General features: G+C 40.6%; 1 protein-coding gene across 1 annotated transcript in view; it reads right to left on the bottom strand.

Moving 5' to 3' along the window:
* LOC112321978 (antigen WC1.1-like) overlaps positions 1-24,543 on the bottom strand; it is a 60,585-nt gene that overhangs the window by 17,782 nt on the left and 18,260 nt on the right. The window contains 2 exon segments of the mRNA XM_071220796.1: positions 15,799-16,113; positions 17,586-17,675. Coding sequence (XP_071076897.1) covers positions 15,799-16,113; positions 17,586-17,675 — 405 coding nt within the window.

Genomic DNA, 24,543 nt, shown 5'->3' with positions numbered 1-24,543 from the left:
AAGGGAACTCCAAGATAACATGTAATGCAACAACATTTGAATCATAGGAATACCAGAAGGAGGAGAAAAGGAACAAGGGATAAAAATCTTGTTTGAAAAAATAATGACAGAAAATTTTCCAAACCCGGAGAGGGAAAAAACCATGCAAATTCAGGAAGCACAGAGAGTCCCAATCAAGATGAACCCAAAGAAGCCTATTCCAAGACATATCATAATTAAAATGCCAAGTTTTAAAGACAATGAGAGAATCTTAAAAGCAGCAAGGGAGAAACAAGGAGTAACATACAAAGGGGCTCCAATAATGCTAGCAGCTGATTTCTCAACATAAACACTCCAATCCAGGAGAGAACTGCAATAGATATTCCAAGTAATGAAAAACAAAGGCCTGCAACCAAGGCTATTCTACCCAGGGAGGCTCTCAATTAAAATGGAAGATGAAATAAGGAGTTTCCCAGAAAAAAGAAAGCTAAAAGAATACACCTCCACCAAACCAGTACTACAAGATATGCTAAAGGGACTGCTATAAGAAGAGAGAAGAAAAGAGTGAGAGAGAGAGAAACACAGGTACAAAGGGGGAAAATGAAAAGTACCTGTCAATAATAACCTTAAATATTAATGGATTAAATACTCCAATGAAAAGACATAAAGTAGCTGAATGGATAAGAAAACATGACTCACACATATGCTGCCTACAAGAGACCCACCTCAGAACAAAAGACCTACACAGACTGAAAGTGAAGGGTTGGAAAAAAATATTCCAAGCAAATGGACAGGAAAAAAAAAAAGCCAGGGTAGCAATACTTATATCAGACAAAATGGACTTAAACAAGGGCCATAAAAAGAGACCCAGAAGGACACTTCATAATACTCAAGGGAAGAATCCATCAAGAAGACATGAACATTTAAAACATATATGCACCCAATATAGGAGCACCCAAATAACATAAGGAAAATCTTGGAGGACTTCAGGAAAAATATTGACAGCAACACAACTACACTAGGGGATTCTAACACCCCACTGTCAAAAAATGGATAGATCTTCCACACAAAATATCAACAAAGATATTGTGTCATTGAATAGTGTCCTAGATCAAATGGACTTAGCTGATATGTATATATAGAACCTTTCATCCCAGAGAAGCAAAATACACATCTTTTCAAATGCACAAGGAGCATTTTCTTTTTCTTTTTTTTATTTTTTGATATATTTATTGATTATGCTATTACAGCTGTCCCATTTCCGCCCCTTCACTCAACTCCATCCTGCCCACCCCCTCCCTCCCACATTCCCCCCCTATAGTTCATGTCCATGGGTCATACTTATAAGTTCTTTGGCTTCTACATTTCCTACACTATTCTTACCCTCCCCCTGTCTATTTTCCACCTATCATTTATGCTATTTATTCTCTGTACCTTTCCTCCCTCTCTCCCCCTCCCAATCCCCTATTGATAACCCTCCATGTTATCTCCATTTCTGTGGTTCTGTTTCTGTTCTAGTTGTTTGCTTAGTTTTCTTTTGTTTTGGTTTTAGGTGTGGTTGTTAATAACTGTGAGTTTGCTGTCATTTTTACTGTTCATATTTTTTATCTTCTTTTTCTTAGGTAACTCCCTTTAACATTTCATATAATAATGGCTTGGTGATGATGAACTCCTTTAACTTGACCTTATCTGAGAAGCACTTTATCTGCCCTTTCATTCTAAATGATAGCTTTGCTGGATACAGTAATCTTGGATGTAGGTCCTTGCCTTTCATGACTTGGAATACTTCTTTCCAGTCCCTTCTTGCCTGTAAGGTCTCTTTTGAGAAATCAGCTGACAGTCTTATGGGAACCTCTTTGTAGGTAACTGTGTCCTTTTCTCTTGCTGCTTCTAAGATTCTCTCCTTCTGTTTCATCTTGGGTAATGTAATTATGATGTGCCTTGGTGTGTTCCTCCTTGGGTCCAGCTTCTTTGGGACTCTCTGAGCTTCCTGGACTTCCCGGAAGTCTATTTCCTTTGCCAAATTAGGGAAGTTCTCCTTCATTATTTGTTCAAGTAAGTTTTCAATTTTTTGCTCTTCCTCTTCTCCTTCTGGCACCCCTATAATTCGGATGTTGGGACGTTTCAAGATGTCCTGGAGGTTCCTAAGCCTCTCCTCATTTTTTTGAATTCTTGTTTCTTCATTCTTTTCTGGTTAGATATTTCTTTCTTCCTTCTGGTCCACAGTGTTGATTTGAGTCCCAGTTTCCTTCGCATCACTATTGGTTCCCTGTACATTTTCCTTTGTTTCTCTTGGCATAGCCTTCATTTTTTTCATCTAGTTTTCGACCAAATTCAACCAATTCTGTGAGCGTCTTAATAACCAGTGTTTTGAACTGTGCATCCGATAGGTTGGCTATCTCTTCCTTGCTTAGTTGTATTTTTTTCTGGAGCTTTGAAGTGTTCTGTCATTTGGGCCATTTTTTTTTTTTGTCTTGGCGTCTGTTACTTAAAGGGGCGGAGCCTTAGGTGTTCACCAGGGCAGGGTAACACTGGTCGCTGCGCTGTGATGCTGTACGTGGGGGAGGGGCCGAGAGGAAGCAATGGTGCCTGCTCCACTCTCCACCAGATTTCAGCCACTCCCTCCACTACCCACACTCAAATTGGGCCCCTCTGGTGCTGGTTCCCAAGTGGGTGGGCTTGTGCACGCTCTAGGCCCCTGTGGGTCTCTCCAACGACCTCTCCTGTGAGGCTGGGAGTCTCTCCTGCTGCCGCCCCAACCCCCACGGGCGTTTTCAATCAGAGGTCTGAGGCTTTATTTCCCTGCGCTGGAGCCCTGGGTTATGCCGTCTGCTTCGCTCTCCCCCGTTCATCCGGTTTATCTGTGCACGAGTGTGGGGCTGTGGGGTGCTACCCGCTGCTCTGCCTGCCCTGTTCTCCGCCACTCTGAGTCCGGCCCTCTCGGTTTATCTGTGCGCGAATGTAGGTCCGTAGGGTCTGCTACTGGTCAGAGTGACTGCCCCTTTCGTCCCACACTCCGCCAGTCTCAGTCCTGCCACGGCCACGCGAGTCCTCTCCGCCCTCCTCCACCCCTCCTACCGGTCTGGATGAATGTTTATTTTTTATCTCCTTGGTGTCAGACTTCCTTGCCGTTCGATTTTCTGTCAGTTCTGGTTGTGCAAGGACGCGCAGTGTGTCTACCTACGCCGCCATCTTGGTTCCCACATGGAGCATTTTCAAAGATAGATCACTTGATAGGACACAAAACAAGCATTCAATAAAATTGAAATCATATTAAGTATTTTTGTAACCACAAGGGACTGAAACTAGAAACCAAACTCAAAGAAAAAACTCAAAACACTCAAATTCAAGGAGATTGAATAGTATACTATTAAACAATGAGTGGGTTAAGAATGGGATCAAGGAAGAAATCAAAGTTTCTGGAAACAAATGAAAATGAACTCACAACAGTCCAAAACTTATGGGACACAGCGAAGGCAGTCCTGAGAGGGAAGTTCATAATGATACAGGCCTACCTAAAAGAGGTAGAAACATTTCAAGTAAACAACCTAACCCTAAACCTACAAGAACTGGAGGAACAACAACAAAGACAGTACAGAGCAAGTACAAGGAAGGAAATAACCAAGATCAGAATTTAAATAACATAGAGACTAAAAGAACAATTCTAAGGATCAATAAAGCCAGGAGCTAGTTCTTCGAAAAGATAAATAAAATCGACAAGCCTTTAAGCAGACTCATCAAGGATAAAAGAGAGAGGACCCAAATAAATAAAATCAGAAATAAAAGAGGTGAGATTACAACTGATACTACAGAAATTCAAAGGATTGTAAGAAATAACTATAAAGAACTATATGACAAAAAATTTGAAAACCTAGGTGAAATGGACAAATTTCTAGAAAAATATAATCTTCCAAGCCTGAGTGAAGAAGAAGCAGAAACCCCAAATGGAGCAATAACAGCTGATGAAATTGAAGCAGTAATCAAAAAACGCCTGGCACACAAAAGCCTGGAATGGATGGTTTCACAGGAGAATATTACAAAACATTTAAGGAAGAGCTAACCCCTATCCTTCACAGACTATTTGAAAAAATCCAAGAATACAGAAGACTCCCAAACTCCTTTTATGAAGCCAGCATCATCCTAATCCCCAAGTCAGATAAAGACACAACAAAGAAAGAAAACTTCAGGCCAATATCACTGATGAACATAGACGCTAAAATTCTCAACAAAATATTGGCAAACTGCATCCAGCAATACATTAAGAAGATCATACACCATGACCAAGTGGGATACATCCCATGGATGCAAGGATGGTACAATATTTGCAAATCAATAAATATAATACATCACATAAACAAAAGGGAAGACAAAAATCACATGATCATATCAATAGATGCAGAAAAAGCATAAGATAAGGTACAGCACCCATTTATGATAAAAAACACTTAGTAAAGTGGGAATAGAGGGAGCATTCCTCAACATAATAAAGGTCATATACGAGAGACCTACAGCCAACATCATACTCAATGGGCAAAAACTAAAAGCTTTCCCAATAAGATCAGGAACAAGACAAGGATATCCTCTTTCACCACTGCTATTCAACATAGTATTAGATGTCCTAGCCACAGCAATCAGACAAGAAAAAGAAATAAAAGGCATTCAAATTGAAAAGGGGGAAGCAAAACTGTCATTGCTTGCAGGTGACATGATAATGTACATAGAAAATCCTATAGATTCCACCAAAAAACTACTTGACCTAATAAATGAATTTGGCAAAACAGTGGGATAGAAAGTTAATACTCAGAAATCAAAGGCATTTTTGTACACCAACAAAGAAATATCAGAAACAGAAATTGGGAAAAAAATTTCATTTGCTATAGCAACAAGAAAAATAAAATACCTAGGAATAAACCTAAACAAGGATGTAAAAGACCTGTACTCAGAAAACTACACAACACTGAAGAAATAAATCAAGGAAGATACAAACAAATGGAAGTATATACCACGTTCATGGATTGGAAGAATTGACATTATCAAAATGTCCATATTACACAAAGCGATTTATAGATTCAACGCAATCCTTATTAAAGTAACAATGGCATATTTCACAGACACAGAACAAACATTTCAGAAGTGTATATGGAACCATAAATGACCCCAAGTAGCTGCAGCAATTTTGAGAAACAAGAACAAAGTGGGAAGGATCACAATACCTGATATCAAACTGTATTAAAAGGCCACAGTAATCAAAAGAGTGTGGTACTGGCATAAGAACAAACACATAGACCAATGAAACAGAATAGAGAGCCCAGAAATAAACCCAAGTCTCTACGGTCAATTAGTATTCAACAAAGGGGAAAGAAGCATAAAATGGAGTAAAAATAGCCTCTTCAACAAATGGTGTTGGGAGATCTGGACAACTAAATGCAAAAAAATGAAACTTGATCACCAACTTACACCTTACACAAAAATAAATTCAAGGTGGATAAAAGACTTAAATATAAGTCATGATACTATAAAGTGCTATGGGAGAACACAGGCAGGAAAATCTCAGATATTTCATGCAGCAATATTTTCACCGATATGTTGCCTAAGGGACATAAAGGAAAGAATAAGCAAATGGGATTTCGTCAAAATAAAAAGCTTCTGCATGGCTAAAGAAAACAGCATTAAAATGAAAAGAGAACCAACAGTATGGGGAAACATATTTGCCACTGATAACTCAGAGAAAGGTTTGATCTCCAAAATATATAAAGAACTCACATGACTCCCCTCCAGGAAGACAAAAAACCCAATTAAAAAATGGGCAAAGGACTTGAACAGACACTTCTCCAGGGAGGACATAAAAAGCGTTCAGAGACATATGAAAAGATGCTCAGCATCACTAGCCATCAGAGAGATGCAAATTAAAACCACAATGAGATACCACTTCAAATTGGTCAGAATGGCCATCATAAATCAACAAACAACAAGTGTTGAGAGGATGTGGAAAGAAGGGAACCCTAGTGCACTGTTGGTGGGAATGCAGACTGGTGCAGCCACTATGGAAAACAGTATGGAATCTCCTCAGAAAAGTAAAAATGGAACTGCCTCTTGACCTGGCAATTCCACTGCTGGGATTATACCCTAAGAACACTGAAACTCCAATCCAAAAGAACCTATGCACCCCAATGCTCATAGCAGCACAATTTACAATAGCCAAGTGCTGGAAGCAACCTAAGTGCCCATCAGTAAAGGAATGGATCAAAACACTATGGTATATTTACACAATGGAATTCTACCCAGCAGAAAGAATGAAAGAGCTCCTACCCTTTGCAACAGCATGGATGGAACTGGAGAGCATTATGCTAAGTGAAATAAGCCAGGTGGTGAAAGACAAATACCATACGATCTCACCTGTAAGTGGAACTTAATCAACAAAACAAACAAGCAAGCAAAATATAACCAGAGACATTGAAATTAAGAAGAAACAGACAGTAACCAGATGGGAGGTGGGAGGGAATAGTGGGTGGGAAAAGGGGGAAGGGTTTTCAGGAACATCTATAAAGGACACATGGACAAAACCAAAGGGGGTAGGATCAGGGTGGAAAGTGGGGATGGCTAGGGTGGGGGGTAGTGGGAGGGGTAAAATGGAGACAACTGTACTTGAACAAGAATTAAATAAAAACAAATTAAAAAAAAAGAAATTCCAGTGACAATCTGTGAAACATCAAATTAAAAACCAATCAATAGTTAAATAAATAAATAAATAAATAAATGAGCTATCCTCCTGGAGGACAGGGTGGTGATTGTGGGTTTGGGGAGGGTGGGTGAAGGAAGAAGTTATAAGGGGATTAAACGGTAATGGAAAAAGTACCATCAAAATACATTATTTCAAAAAACAATTTAACAGTAATAAGTATGATTGAATGATTTATAATTGATTCTCAATTTTGTAAAAACCAATAATAAGACACCATCCACGTAAATTCTTTTATGAGTACAAGTTTGGATATGCTTTAGTGAAAATGGATGAATTTAGAAAGTGGTACTTACTAGTCCATTAATCTTGTTTATGTCAGGAGGATATGAGTGAATATAGAATTATAAGATATGGTTCTCCTTTTATATTTTATAAAGTATATTTTATTGATTATGCTATTACAGTTGTCTCATTTTTTCTCCTCTTTATCCTCCTCCACCCTGCAACCCCCTTCTGCCAGCATTCCCCCCAACCCTCCCCACCACCCATAGTTCAGGTCCATGGGTCATACATGTAAGTTCTTTGACTTCTCCATTTCTTATACTATTCTTAACCACTCCCTGTCTATTTTGTACCTACCAATGATTCTTCTTATTCCCTATACCTTTTCCCCTATTTCCTCCCCTCTCCCTCTATAGGGAACCGTGCCAAGTGTAGGAAATGTGGCCCAGGCCCCACTCGGCAAAGCCACTGGGGAGCGAGGTTAGGCAGGCAGGACCCACGCCCACAGATAGGTTCTCCCGTGGGGAATCAGGCCTGCGTCGTACCTAGACTGCTATGAGGCTTACTCTTGCTAAAACTCCCTCACCCTGAATTGTAGCAGCAAATGTTTATTGAAGTGTCTTTAACTTCCTAAAATCTGAGCTAAACCTCCCAATTATGGAGTATAACTGGTCTGACCACTTTTCCCTTTACATTTGCAAATATCCTTCTTTGATGTATTTAGCAACATCCTCTCCTTTGTCTGTAAAAGGTAATCACCCAGAACAAACCTATGCATAGTAAATGAGGACCATCCTTGATGTAATGTGCCTAGAAAAACAATAAAAGCCTGTCCAGGCGGGGGTCTCAGGGCCTCTCTCTGACTTAGAGAGCAGCCACGCAGTCCCTTTTTCCCCACAGGATTTCTGTAGTCCGCGTGTATTTGTCTATTGATGCCACAACACAGGATCTTGCTGGCCAGGATCCGCATCATCCCTCCTTGCTGATACCCCTCTATGTGATCTCCATTTCTGTGACTCTGTTACTGTTCTAGTTGTTTGCTTAGTTTCTTTTTCTTTTTGTTTTTTAGGTTCAGTTGTTGATAGTTGTGAGTTTGTTGTCATTTCAATGTTCATAATTTTGATGCTTTTTTTTTTAGATAAGTCCCTTTAATATTTCATATAATAAGGGCTTGATGATGATGAACTCCTCTAGTTTTACCTTATCTGGGAAACACTTTATCTGCCCTTCCATTCTAAATGTTAGCTTTGCTGGATAGAGTAATCATGGATGTAGGTCCTTGCCTTTCATGACTTTGAATACTTCTTTCCAGCCTCTTCTTGCTTATAAGGGTTCTTTTTGAGAAGTCAGAAAATAGTCTCATGGGTACTCCTTTGTAGATAGTCTCCTTTGTAGGTTTGTCTCCTTTTCTCTTGCTGCTTTTAAGATTCTCTCCTTATCTTTAATCTTGGGTAATGTAATTATGATGTGCCTTGGTGTGTTACTCCTTGGGTCTAATTTCTTTGGGACTCTGAGCTTCCTGGACTTCCTGGAGGTCTATTTCCTTTGCCATATTGGGGGAGTTTTCCTTCATTATTTTTTCAAATAAGTTTTCAATTTCTTGATTTTCCTGTTCTCCTTCTGGCACTCCTATGATTCTGATGTTGGAATGTTTAAAGTTGTCCCAGGGGTTCCTAAGCGTCTCTTCATTTTTTTTTTTTTTTATTCTTCTTTCTTCATTCTGTTCCTGTTGAATGTTTTTCTTCTTCCTTCTGTTCTAAATCGCTGATTTGTGTCCCATTTTCCTCCTTTTCACTGTTGGTTCCCTATACATTTTGCTTTATTTCAGTTTGCATAGCCTTCACTTTTTCATTTATTTTGCATCTGCACACAATCATTTCTGTGAGCAGCCCGATCACCAGTATTTTGAACTCTGCATCTTATAGTTTGGCTATTTCCTTGTTGCTTAGTTCTTTTTCTGGGGTTTTGATCTGTTCTTTCATTTGGGCCATATTTATTTGTCTCAGTGCACTAGTTACATTGTAAGGGGCAGAGCCTTAGGTATTTGCCAGGGCGGGGCAACCCACTTTGCTGTGTTGTGGTGTTGTATGTGGGGGAGGGGTCAGAGAAGGAACAATGCTCTTTGCTCAGTTCTTGGCCTGCCTTTAATCACTTCTCCCACTACCCACAAGTAAATTGGGCCCTTCTGGTGCTCATTCCTGGGTGGGTGGGCTTGTGTATGTTTTAGGACCCATGAGTTCCTCCAACAAACTCTCCTGTGAGGCTGGGAGTTTATCCTGTTGCAGTTCCCCCACAGGTTTTTACAGCCAGAGGTTTTGAGGCTTTAGTTTCCTGTGTTGGAACCCTGGGTTGCATGGTTTCACTCTCAAGTTGTTATGGTTTATCCATAACTGAATGTTGGACTGCCCAGTTCAACAGCTGCTACCTTGCTCGCCTGGTCTGCTGCTTTGCTGCGCATTCTCTCTGCCCTGGCTGCCAGTCTCCTCTCCTCCTACCAATCTGGATGAATGTTTCTTCTTTAACTCCTTGGTTGTCAGACTTTCATACAGTTCAATTTTCTGGCAATTCTGGTGGTTTTTTGTTTTTAAATTTGTTGTTGTCCTTCTTTTGGTTGTGCAAGGAAGAAAAGCATAACTACCTACACTTCCATCTTTCCCAGAAGTTCCTATTCTCTTTTTATATTTTATGTCTTCCCTGCTTACAGTAAGTGAGCAATGCTTTTGTAATTTAAATGAAAGAGAAAGGAATTGGCCTTTTTCTAATCTTAAAACAAACTAATGGAAAGAACACAAATTCCATTGTGCCAAGCGTGGTGAAAGCCCAGCAGGAGCAAGTGTGGCTGATTCAGTGAAGAGACAAAGACAAGCAAAAGGGGATATAAGGAAAACCTGGCAGGCCATCTTACTTGCCTCCAGTGTTCTGTTATGTATAACAGTGTTCATTCCCTGGGGCACCATCAGAGTGGCCACAGTCCCTTATGACACTTGTACTTAGAATAAACCAAAACCTGCCTCTTGGTAACCTCCATCCATCTTTTCAGGGCCCTGCCCCTTGGAGCACATCATGATGAGTCCCCTTCCTCTTCCATGGGACTTCCTCCAGAGTCTGAGGCCAACAACCAGGCTACATCTATTCTGGCATTTCTGCTAATTAGCCTAATTACAGACTCCCTGTGATGTGGTTTCCAGTTGCTTTTGCAAGTGGCACACATGAACCTAGACAGGGAAATGTGCTAGCATCACTTATAAAGGTAGCTCATCCTACTATATGCCAACAAATTAATCACCTCGGTAATTAAAAGGAATATATTTCAATCATCAGATAGAACGTTCCAGCACCTTACTTCCAACTCTCTGCCCTTTAGTTTCTCAAATGTGTTGTGTACATTTTTGCCATCACCTTATTGTTTGATATTTTTATTTCTGGTTTCCACTGTCTGCCAAACATTGCACCCTAAAAAGTGTTGTAGTTAAGACAGTCAATGACATACAATGACTTTAATGGGTGCATTTCAGTTCTCATTTACTTGATGTCTTAATAATATTAACTCATATGACTATTCCTGTTTCCTTGAAACTTTATTTTTAAATCTGATTTCCAAACACAATATTTTCTGTGTTCTTATTTCTCCGTCAGCTCTGCTTTAGGCTTCATGTCAGTTTATAGAATGCTCTACCCAGTTTTTAAATGTTAACATTCCTTGGATTCTGTCCTAGGAATATCTATTTTTATAGTGATATCATCCACTCTGATCTAAGCATCTCTATGACAATGTTCAAATTTGTATCTTCCACTCAGATTTCCTTCAGAAACTCAAATTGCCTAATGACACCTCTACCTGAGTGTTTTATTCACTTTGAATGTAACACATCCAAACTGAGCCCATAGATTTCCTCCCATAAACTTCTGTATTTTCCGTATTAACAAAAGGCACAGCCATATCTCTAGCAGTCAGCTTTGACTCTTCCAAGCTATTTTAAGTTACCATTATGCATGTACATTTCCCCTTCAACAATCCTTTGTTTATCTTGTACTCAAAGGATGTTTTCTTTTTATTTATTTATTTTCATTTATTTATGAGAGAAAGAGAAAGAGAGAAACATCAGTTTGTTGTTCCACTTATTTATGCATTGGTTGATTCTCAGATGTATCCTAATCAGGGATTGAACCTTCAACCATGGTGTATCAGGATTATGCTCTAAAGAAGTGAACTACCTCTCTAGGGTCAAAGGCTGTTTTCATAATGCAAAATTGATTAATTTACTTCCCAGCTTAAAAACCTTTCAATTAATTTTGATTATACCTTCATGAAAGTATCTTTAATTTTGACTACACAAATAAACAGGTTATTAATTTATTCAAGAACTCTTTTTGAGTGTCAATTGTCTGCTAGGTACTATTATAGCACTGTATATACACTGGTGAATACAAAAGCCAGTCAAAGTCCTTGGTCCTATTGAATTATCAAATTAATAGGGTAGATGCATAATAAACATGAAAATGAATAAATGATGATTTCACATAGTAAAAAGTACTATGAGCACCATAAAGTATGCTATAAAATGTAAAATCAGTTGGACAAAGGAATTGGAACCCTGAAGGAGAGATATTAAAAAAAGCAATCAGTGTGTTTAGGGATAAGCACTGAATGTCATGAGTATATACTAAAGAATTTTGGGAACCCTGGCTGATGTGGCTCAGTGGATTGAGCACAAGCCTGTGAACCAAAGGGTCACCAGTTTGATCCTTGGTTGGGGCACATGACTGGGTTGTGGGCCAAGTCCCCGGTGGGGTGTGTGTGAGAGGCAACCACATACTGATGTTTCACTCCCTCTCTTTCTCCCTCCCTTGTCCTTTGTCTCAAAATAAATAAATAAAATATTAAAAAAAAGAATTTGGGGGGAGGTAATATCATTTAAATTGATGTGAGGGCCCTCACCAAGGAAATAATATTTAAAGTGAGAACTGAGTGATAAGAAGTTGACAAGCAAGTAAAGCAGATAGAACAGCTAGTGCAAGGTCATAAGATGGATAATACCATCGGTCTGGTAAAATAATAATAAGGCATTAAAGGATGGCCAGCCTGCCTTCCCTTACTTCCCCCATTCTGCCTATTTCATGAATACAAAGAGAGTCAACATACATAACTGCTGAGTAGAAGAGTGATACGAGAGAAGGACTGAGTAGTGGGTAGGGGAAAGAACATGTATAGCTTTGTCAACCAGTGTAAGAAATCTGAGTTTCATTTAAAGCTCAATAGAAAGCCATTGGTGACTTATAAGAAAAACAAACAAACAAACAAAAATCCACCCCCACAAAACCCCCCAAAACACAAAGAAACTTTTTCTGGCTGACAGAGAAAAACATATTATGGAAAAGAAAGAGTGAACCTAGGTGACCACTAGCAACTGTTGGTTAATCCAGGCAAGAGGTTCTTTCCTAGACTAAGATAGTAATGAAAATAGAAAGAGCGGAAGGATTGAAGAGAGCACCAACAGAACTTGCTGTTATATTGGAATAGAGGAGTAAGGGAGTGAAAGAAATGGAGATTAATCTTACCTGTTGTACTTAAGTAATGGCAGTGACATTAACTAAAATGAGAAATATATTAGGGAGGAAAATTTAGGTACAGGGATCTAGCAGGTGGAATAAAACATTCTGCTTTGTGACAGCTAAGAGGGAGGAGGTAGAGGGTGGAGGATTGATCAAACAAGAGAAGGGACTCATGGACATGAATAACAGTGTGGTGATTGATGGGGGAGTTGAGGTATAAAGGGAGTAGATGGTAATGGAAAAATACAATAAAGATTAATTGAAAAAAATTCTGCTTTGGGCTAAATTTGAATGTACATTAATATTCAAGTGGAGATGTCAGGTAGCAATGGAAAATATGAGTTTGGAGTTAATGGCAAAGAATAGCTGTGGAGTTAGCTGTCAGTGTATAGAAGTCATTTAGACCATGGGCCCTAGGAAGGGAGTATAGCTAAGGAAGAGGAAAGAGTACGATAATGAGCCCTAAGATTGTCCAAAATCTAGAGGCTGAGCACAGGAGTGGCAACCCTGTAAAAATAAGAGCAACAATCAATGAGGTAAAATAAGGAGGCCAATCAATGAGATAGAGGGGTCGGCAGAAGGTAAAAAGAAAAATTGAGAAGGAAAGGGAAGTCATCATGTTGAAAGTTGCTGAAAGGTCAAGAATAATGAAGACAAAAAGGTTTGTTATATTATATTTTCTTATTGATTCTGAGGATTGGTGGAGCCTAAAATTTAAATGGATAAGTTCAGAATAGTATGAGACACAAAAGTGTGGATACAGTGAATTATTAATGACCATACTTTTGAAAACATGGCTGTGGAGGACAGAAAAGAGGGATGGGGTAGTAGCTAGGGAGAGAATCTAGGTTGAGGAAGAATGTTGTTTGTTCAGGTATTTTTTTCAGATGTGAGACGCTCGAGGCCATACTAAGAGACAGGGAGAAGTTGATGCTGATGAGGAAGAGGGCGTAATTGAAAATCTGAAGACTTTGACAAGTTGAGAGGATTAGAATCTAAGATCAGAGAAGAAGAGTTGGCCTAAGATAAAGACTAAGTCCACTGATGTTGGGGCAAGTAAAGAGCCTGTGCACAGACCAGAAGTTGGTAGATGTGTTGAAAGGAAGATGAGGAGTTTTGTCTGTTTTAATTTCCCAGTGACATAAGATGCAAGATCGTGATTTTGAGAATGGATAGTAGGAGTCAGGTTTTGACAGTGTGACAGGAACACATCATATGTAAAATATAATTTTAAAGATAGGGGAAGCACACATATTAGAGAAGTACAGTAGAACTTCAGGGCAGTGTGGAATGCCCATTAAAAGTGTTCATGAATTCAAAAATAAACTAGCAACATGCTATGTATGCCTTCCTTGACTTATCAGTCTAGAACAGGAAAAGAGTACTTAGGTAGTTGACTTTAGCCATCCTTGTGTGTTTGTCTGTTAAGACTGACAAAGAAGAGGCAAGGGAATTGAATGTAGTTAAAGGAAAATGACTATAATGTTGGATCATATTATCTCACCTGGCTAACAAAAATTGAAGACATGAGGGAAGAAGAAAAGTAACACTAATCAACAGTGGAGAGATTGGTTATTTCTAAGAGGATGAAAAATTATTGGAAACAAATCATTGAAGTTTATGAGTCATAGGATAAGAAGAAATGATCAGAGAATTGAATAAAGAAATCAAGATTTCAAGGTGTGCAGATGCTGGTGGTCAGTAGTGTATGCATAGCCAAAGATTGAATGGAGGGAAGGTGCTTAGAAATGAGGAATTTAACAAACCAAGAGGCTAGGATTGTTGCCTATGTTGCATTTAATATGTTGAAGTAACTACTAATGGAATCCAGTGGTAAGACATAGATGAAAAACCTTGTGAGCCTGGTGCTGCAGTCTTCACTGGCCAAGTCAGGGGTGAGGGGGTGAGCAGAAGGTTGGATGATGACAGCAACAGACAGAAGCATTGGGTGGTATTGTCTTATGGTGTAATGTGACATTGAGAAGAAACACAGAAGGGGAATTGTTAAAGAAGACAACTGAGAGCAAGGAGCATACCTAATCCAAGTCTCAGCCCAGGGGAAAGTATATTGAAGGAGAAACACATAGCCTCTGATTGATAGGAAAATCAGTGTTTTCAGGAGAAGTCAGGTTTTGATTTGAACATAGAAGTGAAGGGAGGGAGCTTTGAGGGTATAAGAGAATTTGCAGATGATAGGCTCCAAATTCCAGGAGGTTCTGCAGGAGATTTTGGGAGAATGGAAAGAGGGAATAGAGAGTACACAATAGTAGAGGAGAAAGGCCCAGATGAAGGATCAACCAATAAGACTAATATGCTGAGGGCCTCTTAGAATAGACAAATTGAAGCAGAAAAATATGGGGAATGAGGCCGCTGATCTCCCAGCAGTTCTCCATGATGTGGCAGCCAAGAAGTAAAAAAGAAAAGAAAGGGGAAAAAAATCCTCTCTAACAGGATTATTTCCCTAGGTCCTGCCAATCAGAGGTCTTTGCTTTGCTCAGGATTCCAGGTTATCCTTTGCTAATCCTATATCCTTTTCCTTCACCCTGTTTCTGCCCTGGCCACGATGGAATTTTTTCAGTACCTCAAATATATCATGTCCTATCCCAACTCAGTATTTACAATGACCAAAATGACCTGTCCACTTTCTTCCCTTGGAAATTCGTACTCATTCTGTAGGTCTCCATCCAAATATGCTTCTTTTTTGCCCATATGACACACTTCTAAGCACTTTCTTATGCTTCATGACACTTGAAATTTCTGCCTCATGAGAATTTTCAGCACTGGATAGTAAGCTCTATGAGCAGTGACTATAATTTTTCTTTTTTCTGTCCTCTTGTCTAAAGTAGAAATTAGTACCTATGGGCACTCATTACTATCAACCAATAGACAGACTTGAGAAGTAATCTAAGTGGTATAGATGCATTTCATAGTAAAATATCATAAGTTCAGAGATGGAGCAATCATGGTTGAGTCTCTGGTCTGCCCCTTACTTACTGCAAGGTGCTGGACATGTCTTTTAACTACTCCTAATTAGTTGTCATTCCTTAGAAAGTTTATCAGAGTATTATTGGTGCTCCCATATGTTTTTTCTAATCTCTCTGATATTTTTCAAATAAATCGCTATGAGTACAAGTTTTCTCATTTTTTCCTTTGAAACCAAGTTGCAATCGTGGATTAAATCATCTTCATCCATTTTCATTTGTACACTCATCTTAAAGTCATCCCTTAAGTTTGAAAATATCAATACCACTAACAGCATCCTACCTGGGTGGGATAGCTACATAGAAACAGACTGTAAATACCTGCACACGTGATGTAAGCTTCTTCCTTTGGACCGCATGAACTGTATTTCCAAGGGTCAGAAGGGCACTGCCAGAGAGACATATCAGTGTTCCGACACTGGATTCCATCCACCCACCGGGCTCTAGAACCTTCTCTATAATCAACAAAAGTGTTAAGGGTCCCACTGTCCCCACAGCCAAGGTGTCTGCAGATTATGGACAAGGTCATGGCTTCCATGGGGCTGCGGCAGACACTGCCCCAGGTCCCATTGTAGAAAACTTCCAGCCACCCGGCACACTCCTGGTCCTCGCTCACCATCCTCAGGGCCAGGAACTCTAAAAGCAAAAAGTGGAAATAGGACACAGTTAATGGTCCACTCAAAGCTCTATGTTCTTTCTCTCTCCCAGAGGAAGTGAACACTCATCACTGACTCTGCTGACTCTGTTGAGGAGACTGCCACTAAGTGGCAAGACTGAAATTTGTGTACCTTTTCCCTGAGTTTGTCCTTTTGTGTCTGTCTATCTCTACCACAATGATGTAGTGGCATATAAACAGAGAGGAACACAACCCTGGGTCCTGTGCTGGGAAAGCCAAATCCTGCTTCCGACAAAACTTCTGACAGAGTACGTGGAAGGGAGTGCGGACGATGGGTGGAATAATGAACCCCTCCAAAATTTCTGCATCCTGCCCCATGGAGCCTGTGAAATCTTATCTTTTATGGGAAAAGGGACTTTATAGTTAACATTAAGATAAGGACCTTGAGATGGTGAGATTAACCTGAGATATTGTAGATCAAACAGGTGAAGGTGAGTTCAGTCTAATCACATCCTTGGACCCACTGTCCTTAAACACAAATAAACTTTCTCACTTCAGTTTAGAGGGAAACGTGACTAAGAAAAAATGGTAGAGGGAGGCAAAGCTGTTTGTCTGAAGGAGAAAAGGGAGCATACAGGAATGAATGCACAACAGCTTTGGAAAGTAGAAAAGTGAGGGAGAGGAAGTCTTCCCTGGAGTCTCCAGAAGGAATGTAGCCCTGAGGACACCTTGATGTCAGCTCGGTGAGACCCTTGTCAGACTTATCATGTACAGCACTATAAATTTGTGTTGTTTTAAACCATGTGGTAATTAATTACAGCATTAGTATGATCTCAAGATTTTACTACCATAAGCTACTAAAGAGTGAGCCCTGTTTTCAATGGATACTCTAAAAAATGGTGTTATTAGGAGATATTACTGAGAAGGAAGGACCAGAGCCCCAGCTGCTGCAGGAGGAAAGGAAAGCACCAATCACCATACCTGCTAGACAGGCCCTGTGGAAGGCCCTTCTCCTCCACCCTTTTGAGCAACAGTTCCTCAGGGCTCAGACTCCCATCCTGGAGGGTCCCCACCTCCTCCCCAGCCCTTGGACAATGTGCAGTGCAGACCTGAGCAGATGACCCCCGCATCCTTCTTGTGGGAGCAGTCGTGCTGTCCCCAGCGCTGGGAAGGGCACTTCCACAGGTGGGACTCCTTTCCCGTGCAGTTAACATCATCCAGCCAGATCTGGCCTGATCCTGGTCCGAAGTGGGCAGAGACTGTGGCATCGAGGGCTTCTCCACAGCCCAGCTGTCTGCATACCACCTGGGCATCATTCAGGTCCCAGTTGTAATGGCAGATGGTGCCCCAGGAGCCCTCTTGGAGGACCTCCACTCTGCCGGCACAGCGACTACCCCCGTCCACCAGGCGGAGCTGTCTTGTGTCTGAGGAGAGAGAGGCCATTTACACAGGGAAGGAGAGGAGGGTTTTATGGTCCTGTGGGAGCCCTCACCTGAGCCGTTGGCAATGCCGACCTCTGAGACTGCAGAGTCTGCTGGTTCAGACATGAAGTCACACTGGGGCAGCATCTCGGTCTGGTTTCCTACAGAAACAGTCAGAGGGTGAGTAGGGTTGAAGAGCAGGAAATTGAATTTCACAGTAACTTAATTATGGGACCTGAGATGAAAGCTGTAAGTTAAGACCAATGTTACAATATTAGAGTTGACCTTCTTTATGAAGACTTCTGATTCTGACAATGTCAAAGTTTTTTTTAAGCCAAACATTGCATGAAAAATGAGTTTAGAAAAAACTGGAATGTATCAGTACTCTTTGGAAGCATTGCAGAACTTCAAAGGCAGTGAGAATTTTAGGATCCAAGGTGTCAGAAAGAAGTAAAGGGCAGAGGGTGAGCTATTTACCCCTGAGGACTTTGTCAATTCAAGGGTTATGCCAAGAACATGAACAGCTCAGCAGAGATTTTGACAGACACAAGGTTTGGGGAACAGAAAATATAATTCAGGGTAAGCCACGGAGGACCATCCCTGTTAACCAGAATCCTTGTACCATAGAAAGGAAAGTAAACTAAAAATATTCCTCACAGGAATGGATGTTCAGCTTCTAATCACTGCACTCCCTTTTAAATAAGGGAATCCACCCTTAAATCAGGTACCTGGAGGAAGCAAAATAAAATGCTTTCTGAAGGATTTCTACAATATTTGCCTACAATGTCTGTCATTAAAAAAAATTCCCATGTAAAAGATATCTCATGGAAAACTGAGTGGAAAAGAGGACATTACAAAGATTTTCACAAGGCATATATATAGCTTGGAGTTATCTGGCAAGGAGTTTAAGTAACCATGATTAAAATGCTCATAGAATTAAATGACAAAATGCATATCTTGGCAGAGTAGTTATTACAGAAAGCAAATAAAAGTCCTAAAGCTTAGAAAGTTGGCATGACTCAAAAAAGGAGTTAAGGGCACATTAGATCAGCACATAGTAGAAATAGTGAAACAGAAGATCAGTGGCAAATACATAGAATAAAGCACAGAGAGAGATCTGAAGATGGCAGCTGAGTAGGCGGAAGCCAAGTCCAGTTTTGCTCTTGCACCCAGCTCGGACACTTAGCTGACCTTCCAAAAAATAAAGTGAACAATCAACAGAATATTAGCTGATATGAAGTTTGGAAGCCAAAGAATACAGAAGATGCTTCAAAACAGGCAGTAAGGAGTTTTTATAGGTGGATGGGCAAAATCCCTGGGAGTGGTGACTGCATCCATGCAGATCCTGGTCAGAGATAGAAGCTTAGTGGCTCCCTCTCCTACCAGGGCAGGGAATCCCTAGATCCTGACGTGGAGCAACTTGGATACACAAAGTTTTGGGGGAGAACCAGGCTACACACACACACACACACACACACACACACACACAGAGCTATTGGCACAACCATAGCTTCAGTGGCAAATGCCAGCTGGGAGAATGTCAGAGAGTAAGAGAGATATTATATACACCTGGATCTGGGGGAGGAAGAGGGACACGGCTAGCTATGACTGATAGATTCTTGACTTTTTGGTGACGTTGCATGAACGGAAAGCTGGACAGTTACTCAGCACTACAGTGGGAGTGCCCAGAGAGACTTTAAAAAGGGGAGCTGAGGTGTGCTGGACAGGGACCCTGCATGTGCAGCTGCCCTGCCAACAAGGATTGAGGGCACGATTTGCTCCCACTAAGTGAAGATGGACAGATTGATCAAAAGGTTCAAAGCAAGGTGATTTCTCAGCCCCTGCCTGGTGCAGCTGTGCAGAGTGGAGAGGGCAGGAACTGTATACTGTGAAGGCAGTGGGCTGGGAACTCTGCACCTGAGATTATTTAAAGCCAGACTGAGCCCCTTTCCTTGATGGAACCTCCAGGAAGGGAAGGTTATGCCTAGTCCCCACCTCCTGCTGGAGTAGGGAAAGATCTGCAAAACCAGCTGGGCACACTTAACAACCCTGCAGGGGGCATTTCAGGAAGACAGCAAGAGGAAAGCCTAAAAGGGCCCATTTGGAACTCTTCACAGGGAGACAAAACACACTGGGTCCTAGGGCCCTATTTCACTTTGGCCATCAAAGCAGAGAGTTCAGAAAGTTGTGCAGGAAGGAGGATTCAGGGCTCCGCCCAGCCTCAGCTTGCACACAGAGCTGCCATCCATACCAAGCAGGAGAGAGCTGACACTCTTACAGATTGCCATTCCACCTCCTGAAATGGACAGCTATGTAATCAGAAGCTATTCATTATTGGAAATAAGCTAGGACAGACTAAGAAGGGAGGTGCAGGGGCAGGGGGAATAGACCCACAATTTTCCCAGAAGACTGAACAGTGCCCCCTAGGGGATACACAGAGACCCCATCTTCTCAATCACAACAGAAGCTCCTGTAGAAGCAGGTGAAGGAGATACAGGTGTTATTGCCAAAAGTTGGACGACCCACCCAGGACCCTGAGGTGATAAAAAACCAGAGACATTAATCAAAGAAGATATCAAAAAGTTTCTGGAAACAAATGAAAATGAACACACAACAGTCCACAACTTATCCGACAGAGCAAAGGCAGTACTGAGAGGGAAGTTCATAGTGATATAGGCCTACTTTAAAAAGATAGAAACATTTCAAATAAACAACCTAACCCTACACCTACAAGAACAGGAAGAATAACAACAAACAAAGCCCAGAGCGAGTTTCCTTCCAGAAGGAAGGAAATAAACAAGATCAGAGCAGAATTAAATGAAATAGAGACAAAGAGAACAATTCAAAGGATCAATAAATTCAGGAGCTGGTTCTTTGAAAAAATAAACAAAATGGACTAGCTTTTAACCAGATTCATCAAGAAAAAAAGAGAGAGGCCCAAATAAATAAAATCATAAATGAAAGAAGAGAGTACAACAGATACCACAGAAATACAAAGGTTTGTAAGAAAATACTATGAACAATTATATGATAAGAAATTTGAAAATCTGGGTGAAATGGGCAAATTTCTAGAAAAATATAATCTTCCAAACTGAATGAAGAAGAAGCAGAAAGCCTGAACAGACAGATGACAGCTAGTGAAATGAAGCAGTAATCAAAATAATCCTGGCACACAGAAGCCCTGGACCAGATGGTTTCACAGGAGAATTTTACAAAATATTTGAGAAAGGCCTAACCCCTATTCTTCACAGACTGTTCCAAAAGATCCAAGAAGATGGAACACTCCCAAACTCTTTTTTGAAGTTGGCATCATCTGAAACTCAAAACCAGATAAAGACACAACAAAGAAAGAAAACTACAGGCCAATATTGCTGATGAACATAGACACAAAAAATCCTTAACAAAATATTGTCAAACCTTACCCAGAAATACATTAAAAAGATCATACACCATAACCAAGTGGGATTCATCCCAGGGATGCAAGGATGGTACAATATTCACAAATCAATAAATGTAATACGTCACATAAACAAGAGGGAGGACAAAAATCACATGATCATATTAATGATGTGGAAAAAGCATTTGATAAGGTACAGCATCCATTTATGATACAAACATTCAACAAAGTGGGAGTAGAAGGAGCATTCCTCAACATAATAAAGGTCATATACAAGAAACCTACACCTAATGTCATACTCAACAGGCAAAAGCTAAAGTCTTTCCCACTAAAATCAGAAACAAGACAAGGATATCCACTTTCACCATTGCCATTCAACATAGTATTGAAAGTCCTAAGAACCAAGATGGCGGCGTAGGTAGACACACTGCGCCTCCTCGCACAACCAGAACTGACAGAGAATCGAACGGCAAGGGGGACCAACACCAAGAAAATAGAAAATAACCATTCATCCAGACTGGTAGGAGGGGCGGAGACGGGCACCGGGGTGGAGAGGACTCGCGTGGCTGTGGCGGGACTGAGACTGGCGGAGTGTGGGACAAATGGCGCAGGCAGTCCGAGCACTAGCAGACCCTGCGGCCCCACATCTGCGCAGATAAACCAAGAGGGCCGGACTCAGAGTGGCGGAGAGCGGGGCAGGCAGAGCAGCGGGTAGCACCCCGCGGCACCAAATTCGCCCACAGATAAACCTGACAAACGGCGGGCAAACGAAGCAGACCATGCAACCCAGGGCTCCAGCTCCGGGAAATAAAGCCTCAAACCTCTGATTGAAAGCGCCCCTGGGGGTTGGGGCGGCAGCAGAAGAGACTCCCAGCCTCACGGAAGAGGTTGTTGGAGAGACCCACAGGGGCCTAGAGTGTGCACAGGCCCACTTACTCGGGAACCAGCACCAGAGTGGCCCAGTTTGATTGTGGGTATCGGAGTGAAGGATTGAAATCCGGAGGAGAGTGAGGCGGGCGCCATTGCTCCTTCTCAGCCCCTCCCCCACATACAGCGTCACAGCATAGCGACCAGCGTTACCCCGCCCTGGTGAACACCTAAGGCTCCGCCCCTTAAAGTAACAGACGCGCCAAGACAAAAAAAAAAAAAAAAAATGGCCCAAATGACAGAACACTTCAAAGCTCCAGAAAAAATACAACTAAGCGATGAAGAGATAGCCAACCTTCGGATGCACAGTTCAAAGCACTGGTTATCAATATGCTCACAGACTTGGTTGAATCTATTCGAAAAACAGATGAAAAAATGAAGCCTATGCTAAGAGAAACAAAGGAAAATGTACAGGGAACCAATAGTGATGAGAAGGAAACTGGGACTCAAATCAATGGTGTGGACCAGAAGGAAGAAACAAACATCCAAACAGAAAAGAATGAAGAAACAAGAACTTGGAAAAATGAGGAGAGGCTTAGGAACCTCCCGGACGCCTTGAAACGTTCCCACATCCGAATTATAGGGGTGCCAGAAGGAGAAGAGGAAGAACAAAAAATTGAAAACTTATTTGAACAAATAATGAAGGAGAACTTCCCTAATCTGGCAAAGGAAATAGACTTCCGGGAAGTCCAGGAAGCTCAGAGAGTCCCAAAGAAGCTGGACCCAAGGAGGAACACACCAAGGCACATCATAATTACATTACCCAAGATTAAACGCAAGGACCTACATCCAAGATTACTGTATCCAGCAAAGCTATCACTTAGAATGGAAGGGAAGATAAAGTGCTTCTCAGATAAGGTCAAGTTAAAGAAGCTCATCGTCACCAAGCCCTTATTATATGAAATGTTAAAGGGAGTTACCTAAGAAAAAGAAGATCAAAAATAGGAACAGTAAAAATGACAGCAAACTCACAGTTATTAACGGCCACACAAAAAACAAAAACGAGAGCAAATTAGGCAAACAACTAGAACATGAGGGTTGTCATTAAGGGAGTGGGAGGGGGAGAGAGGGGGAAAGGTACAGAGAATAAGTAGCATAGATGATAGGTGGAAAATAGACAGGGGGAGGGTAAAAATAGTGTAGGAAATGTAGAAGCCAAAGAACTTATAAGTATGACCTATGGACATGAACTATAGGGGGGAAATGTGGGAGGGAGGGGGGTGGGCAGGATGGAGTGGAGTGGGGGGGGAAATGGGACAACTGTAATAGCATAATCAATAAATATATATATAAAAAAAAAAAAAGAAAGTCCTAGCCACAGCAGTCAGACAAGAAAAAGAAATAAAAGGCATCCAAATTGGAAAGGAGGAAGTAAAACTATCATTGTTTGTAGATGACATGATAGTGTACATAGAAAACCCTATAGACTCCACCAAAAAACTACTTGACCTAATAAATGAATTTGGCAAAATAGCAGGATACAATGTCAATATGCAGAAATTGAAGGCATTTTTATACATCACCAACAAAATATTAGAAACAGAAATCAGGAAAAAACTTCATTTGCTCTAGCAACAAGAAAAATAGAGTACCTAGAAATAAACCTAACTGAGGATAAAAGACCTGTACTCATAAAACTACACAACACTGAAGAAAGAAATTAAAGAAGACAGAAATAAATGGAAGTATATACCACGTTCATGGATTGGAATAATTAACAACATAAAAATGTCCATACTACCCCAAACAATTTATAGATTCCATGCAATTCATCTTAAAATATCAATGACATATTTCACAGATATAGAACAAACACTTCAAAAATGTATATGGAACCCTAAATGACTCTGAATAGCCTCAGCAATTTTGAGAAAGAAGAACAAAGTAGGAGGGATCACATTACCTGATATCAAACTATATTATAAGGCCATGGTAATCAAAATAGTGTGGTACTGGCCCATGACATATTTCAAAGATACAGAACAAACATTTCAGAAATTTATATTGAACTATAAACAACCCTGAATAGGTGCAGCAATTTTGAGAAGGAAGAACAAAGTAGGAGGGATCACAATACCTGATATCAAACTGTATTACAAGGCCACTGTAATCAAAACAGCCTGGTACTGGCATAAAAACAGGCCCCCCAAATTCCCATTTGCCTTGGCAGCCAATACATCCCCCACCCCATAGCTTCGTTCTTAGGCAAACATTGATCTTCCTCCTGTCACATAGTTTAGGTTATATCTTGTAGAATGTAGTGGAATCATATAATATATATTCCTTTTGTTTATGGCTTCTTTGTCTCAGCATGTTTTTGAGTATTACTTGTGTAGATACATTTATCAGTTGTTTGTCCTTTTTATGGCTTAAAAGTCTTCCATTGCCTGAATGTACTATATTTTGTTTATTCTTTCTTCTGTTAATGAAATTTAAGTTGTTTATACCTTTTTGTTATTGTTAATAAAGATACTAGGAAATTTAATGCTCAAATCTGTTGGTGGACCTAGGTTTTTATTTCTGTCAACGAAAGGTCTTGTAGCAGAATTGTTGGGGAAGGTTTAAATGCATGTTTAATTAATTTTTTTCTGTTTTCAAAGTGTTTGTATCCTCTTACATTACCACCAGCAATATATGGAGCTCAAGTTGCTCCACATGCTTGCCAAATGGATTTGTAAATCTTTTAATTTTAGTCATTCTAGTTA

Source organism: Desmodus rotundus, chromosome 3, assembly GCF_022682495.2.
Source record: "Desmodus rotundus isolate HL8 chromosome 3, HLdesRot8A.1, whole genome shotgun sequence".
NCBI lineage: Eukaryota > Metazoa > Chordata > Mammalia > Chiroptera > Phyllostomidae > Desmodus > Desmodus rotundus.
Note: the sequence above shows the minus strand (reverse complement) of the source record. Positions and strands in the feature narration are given on the sequence as shown.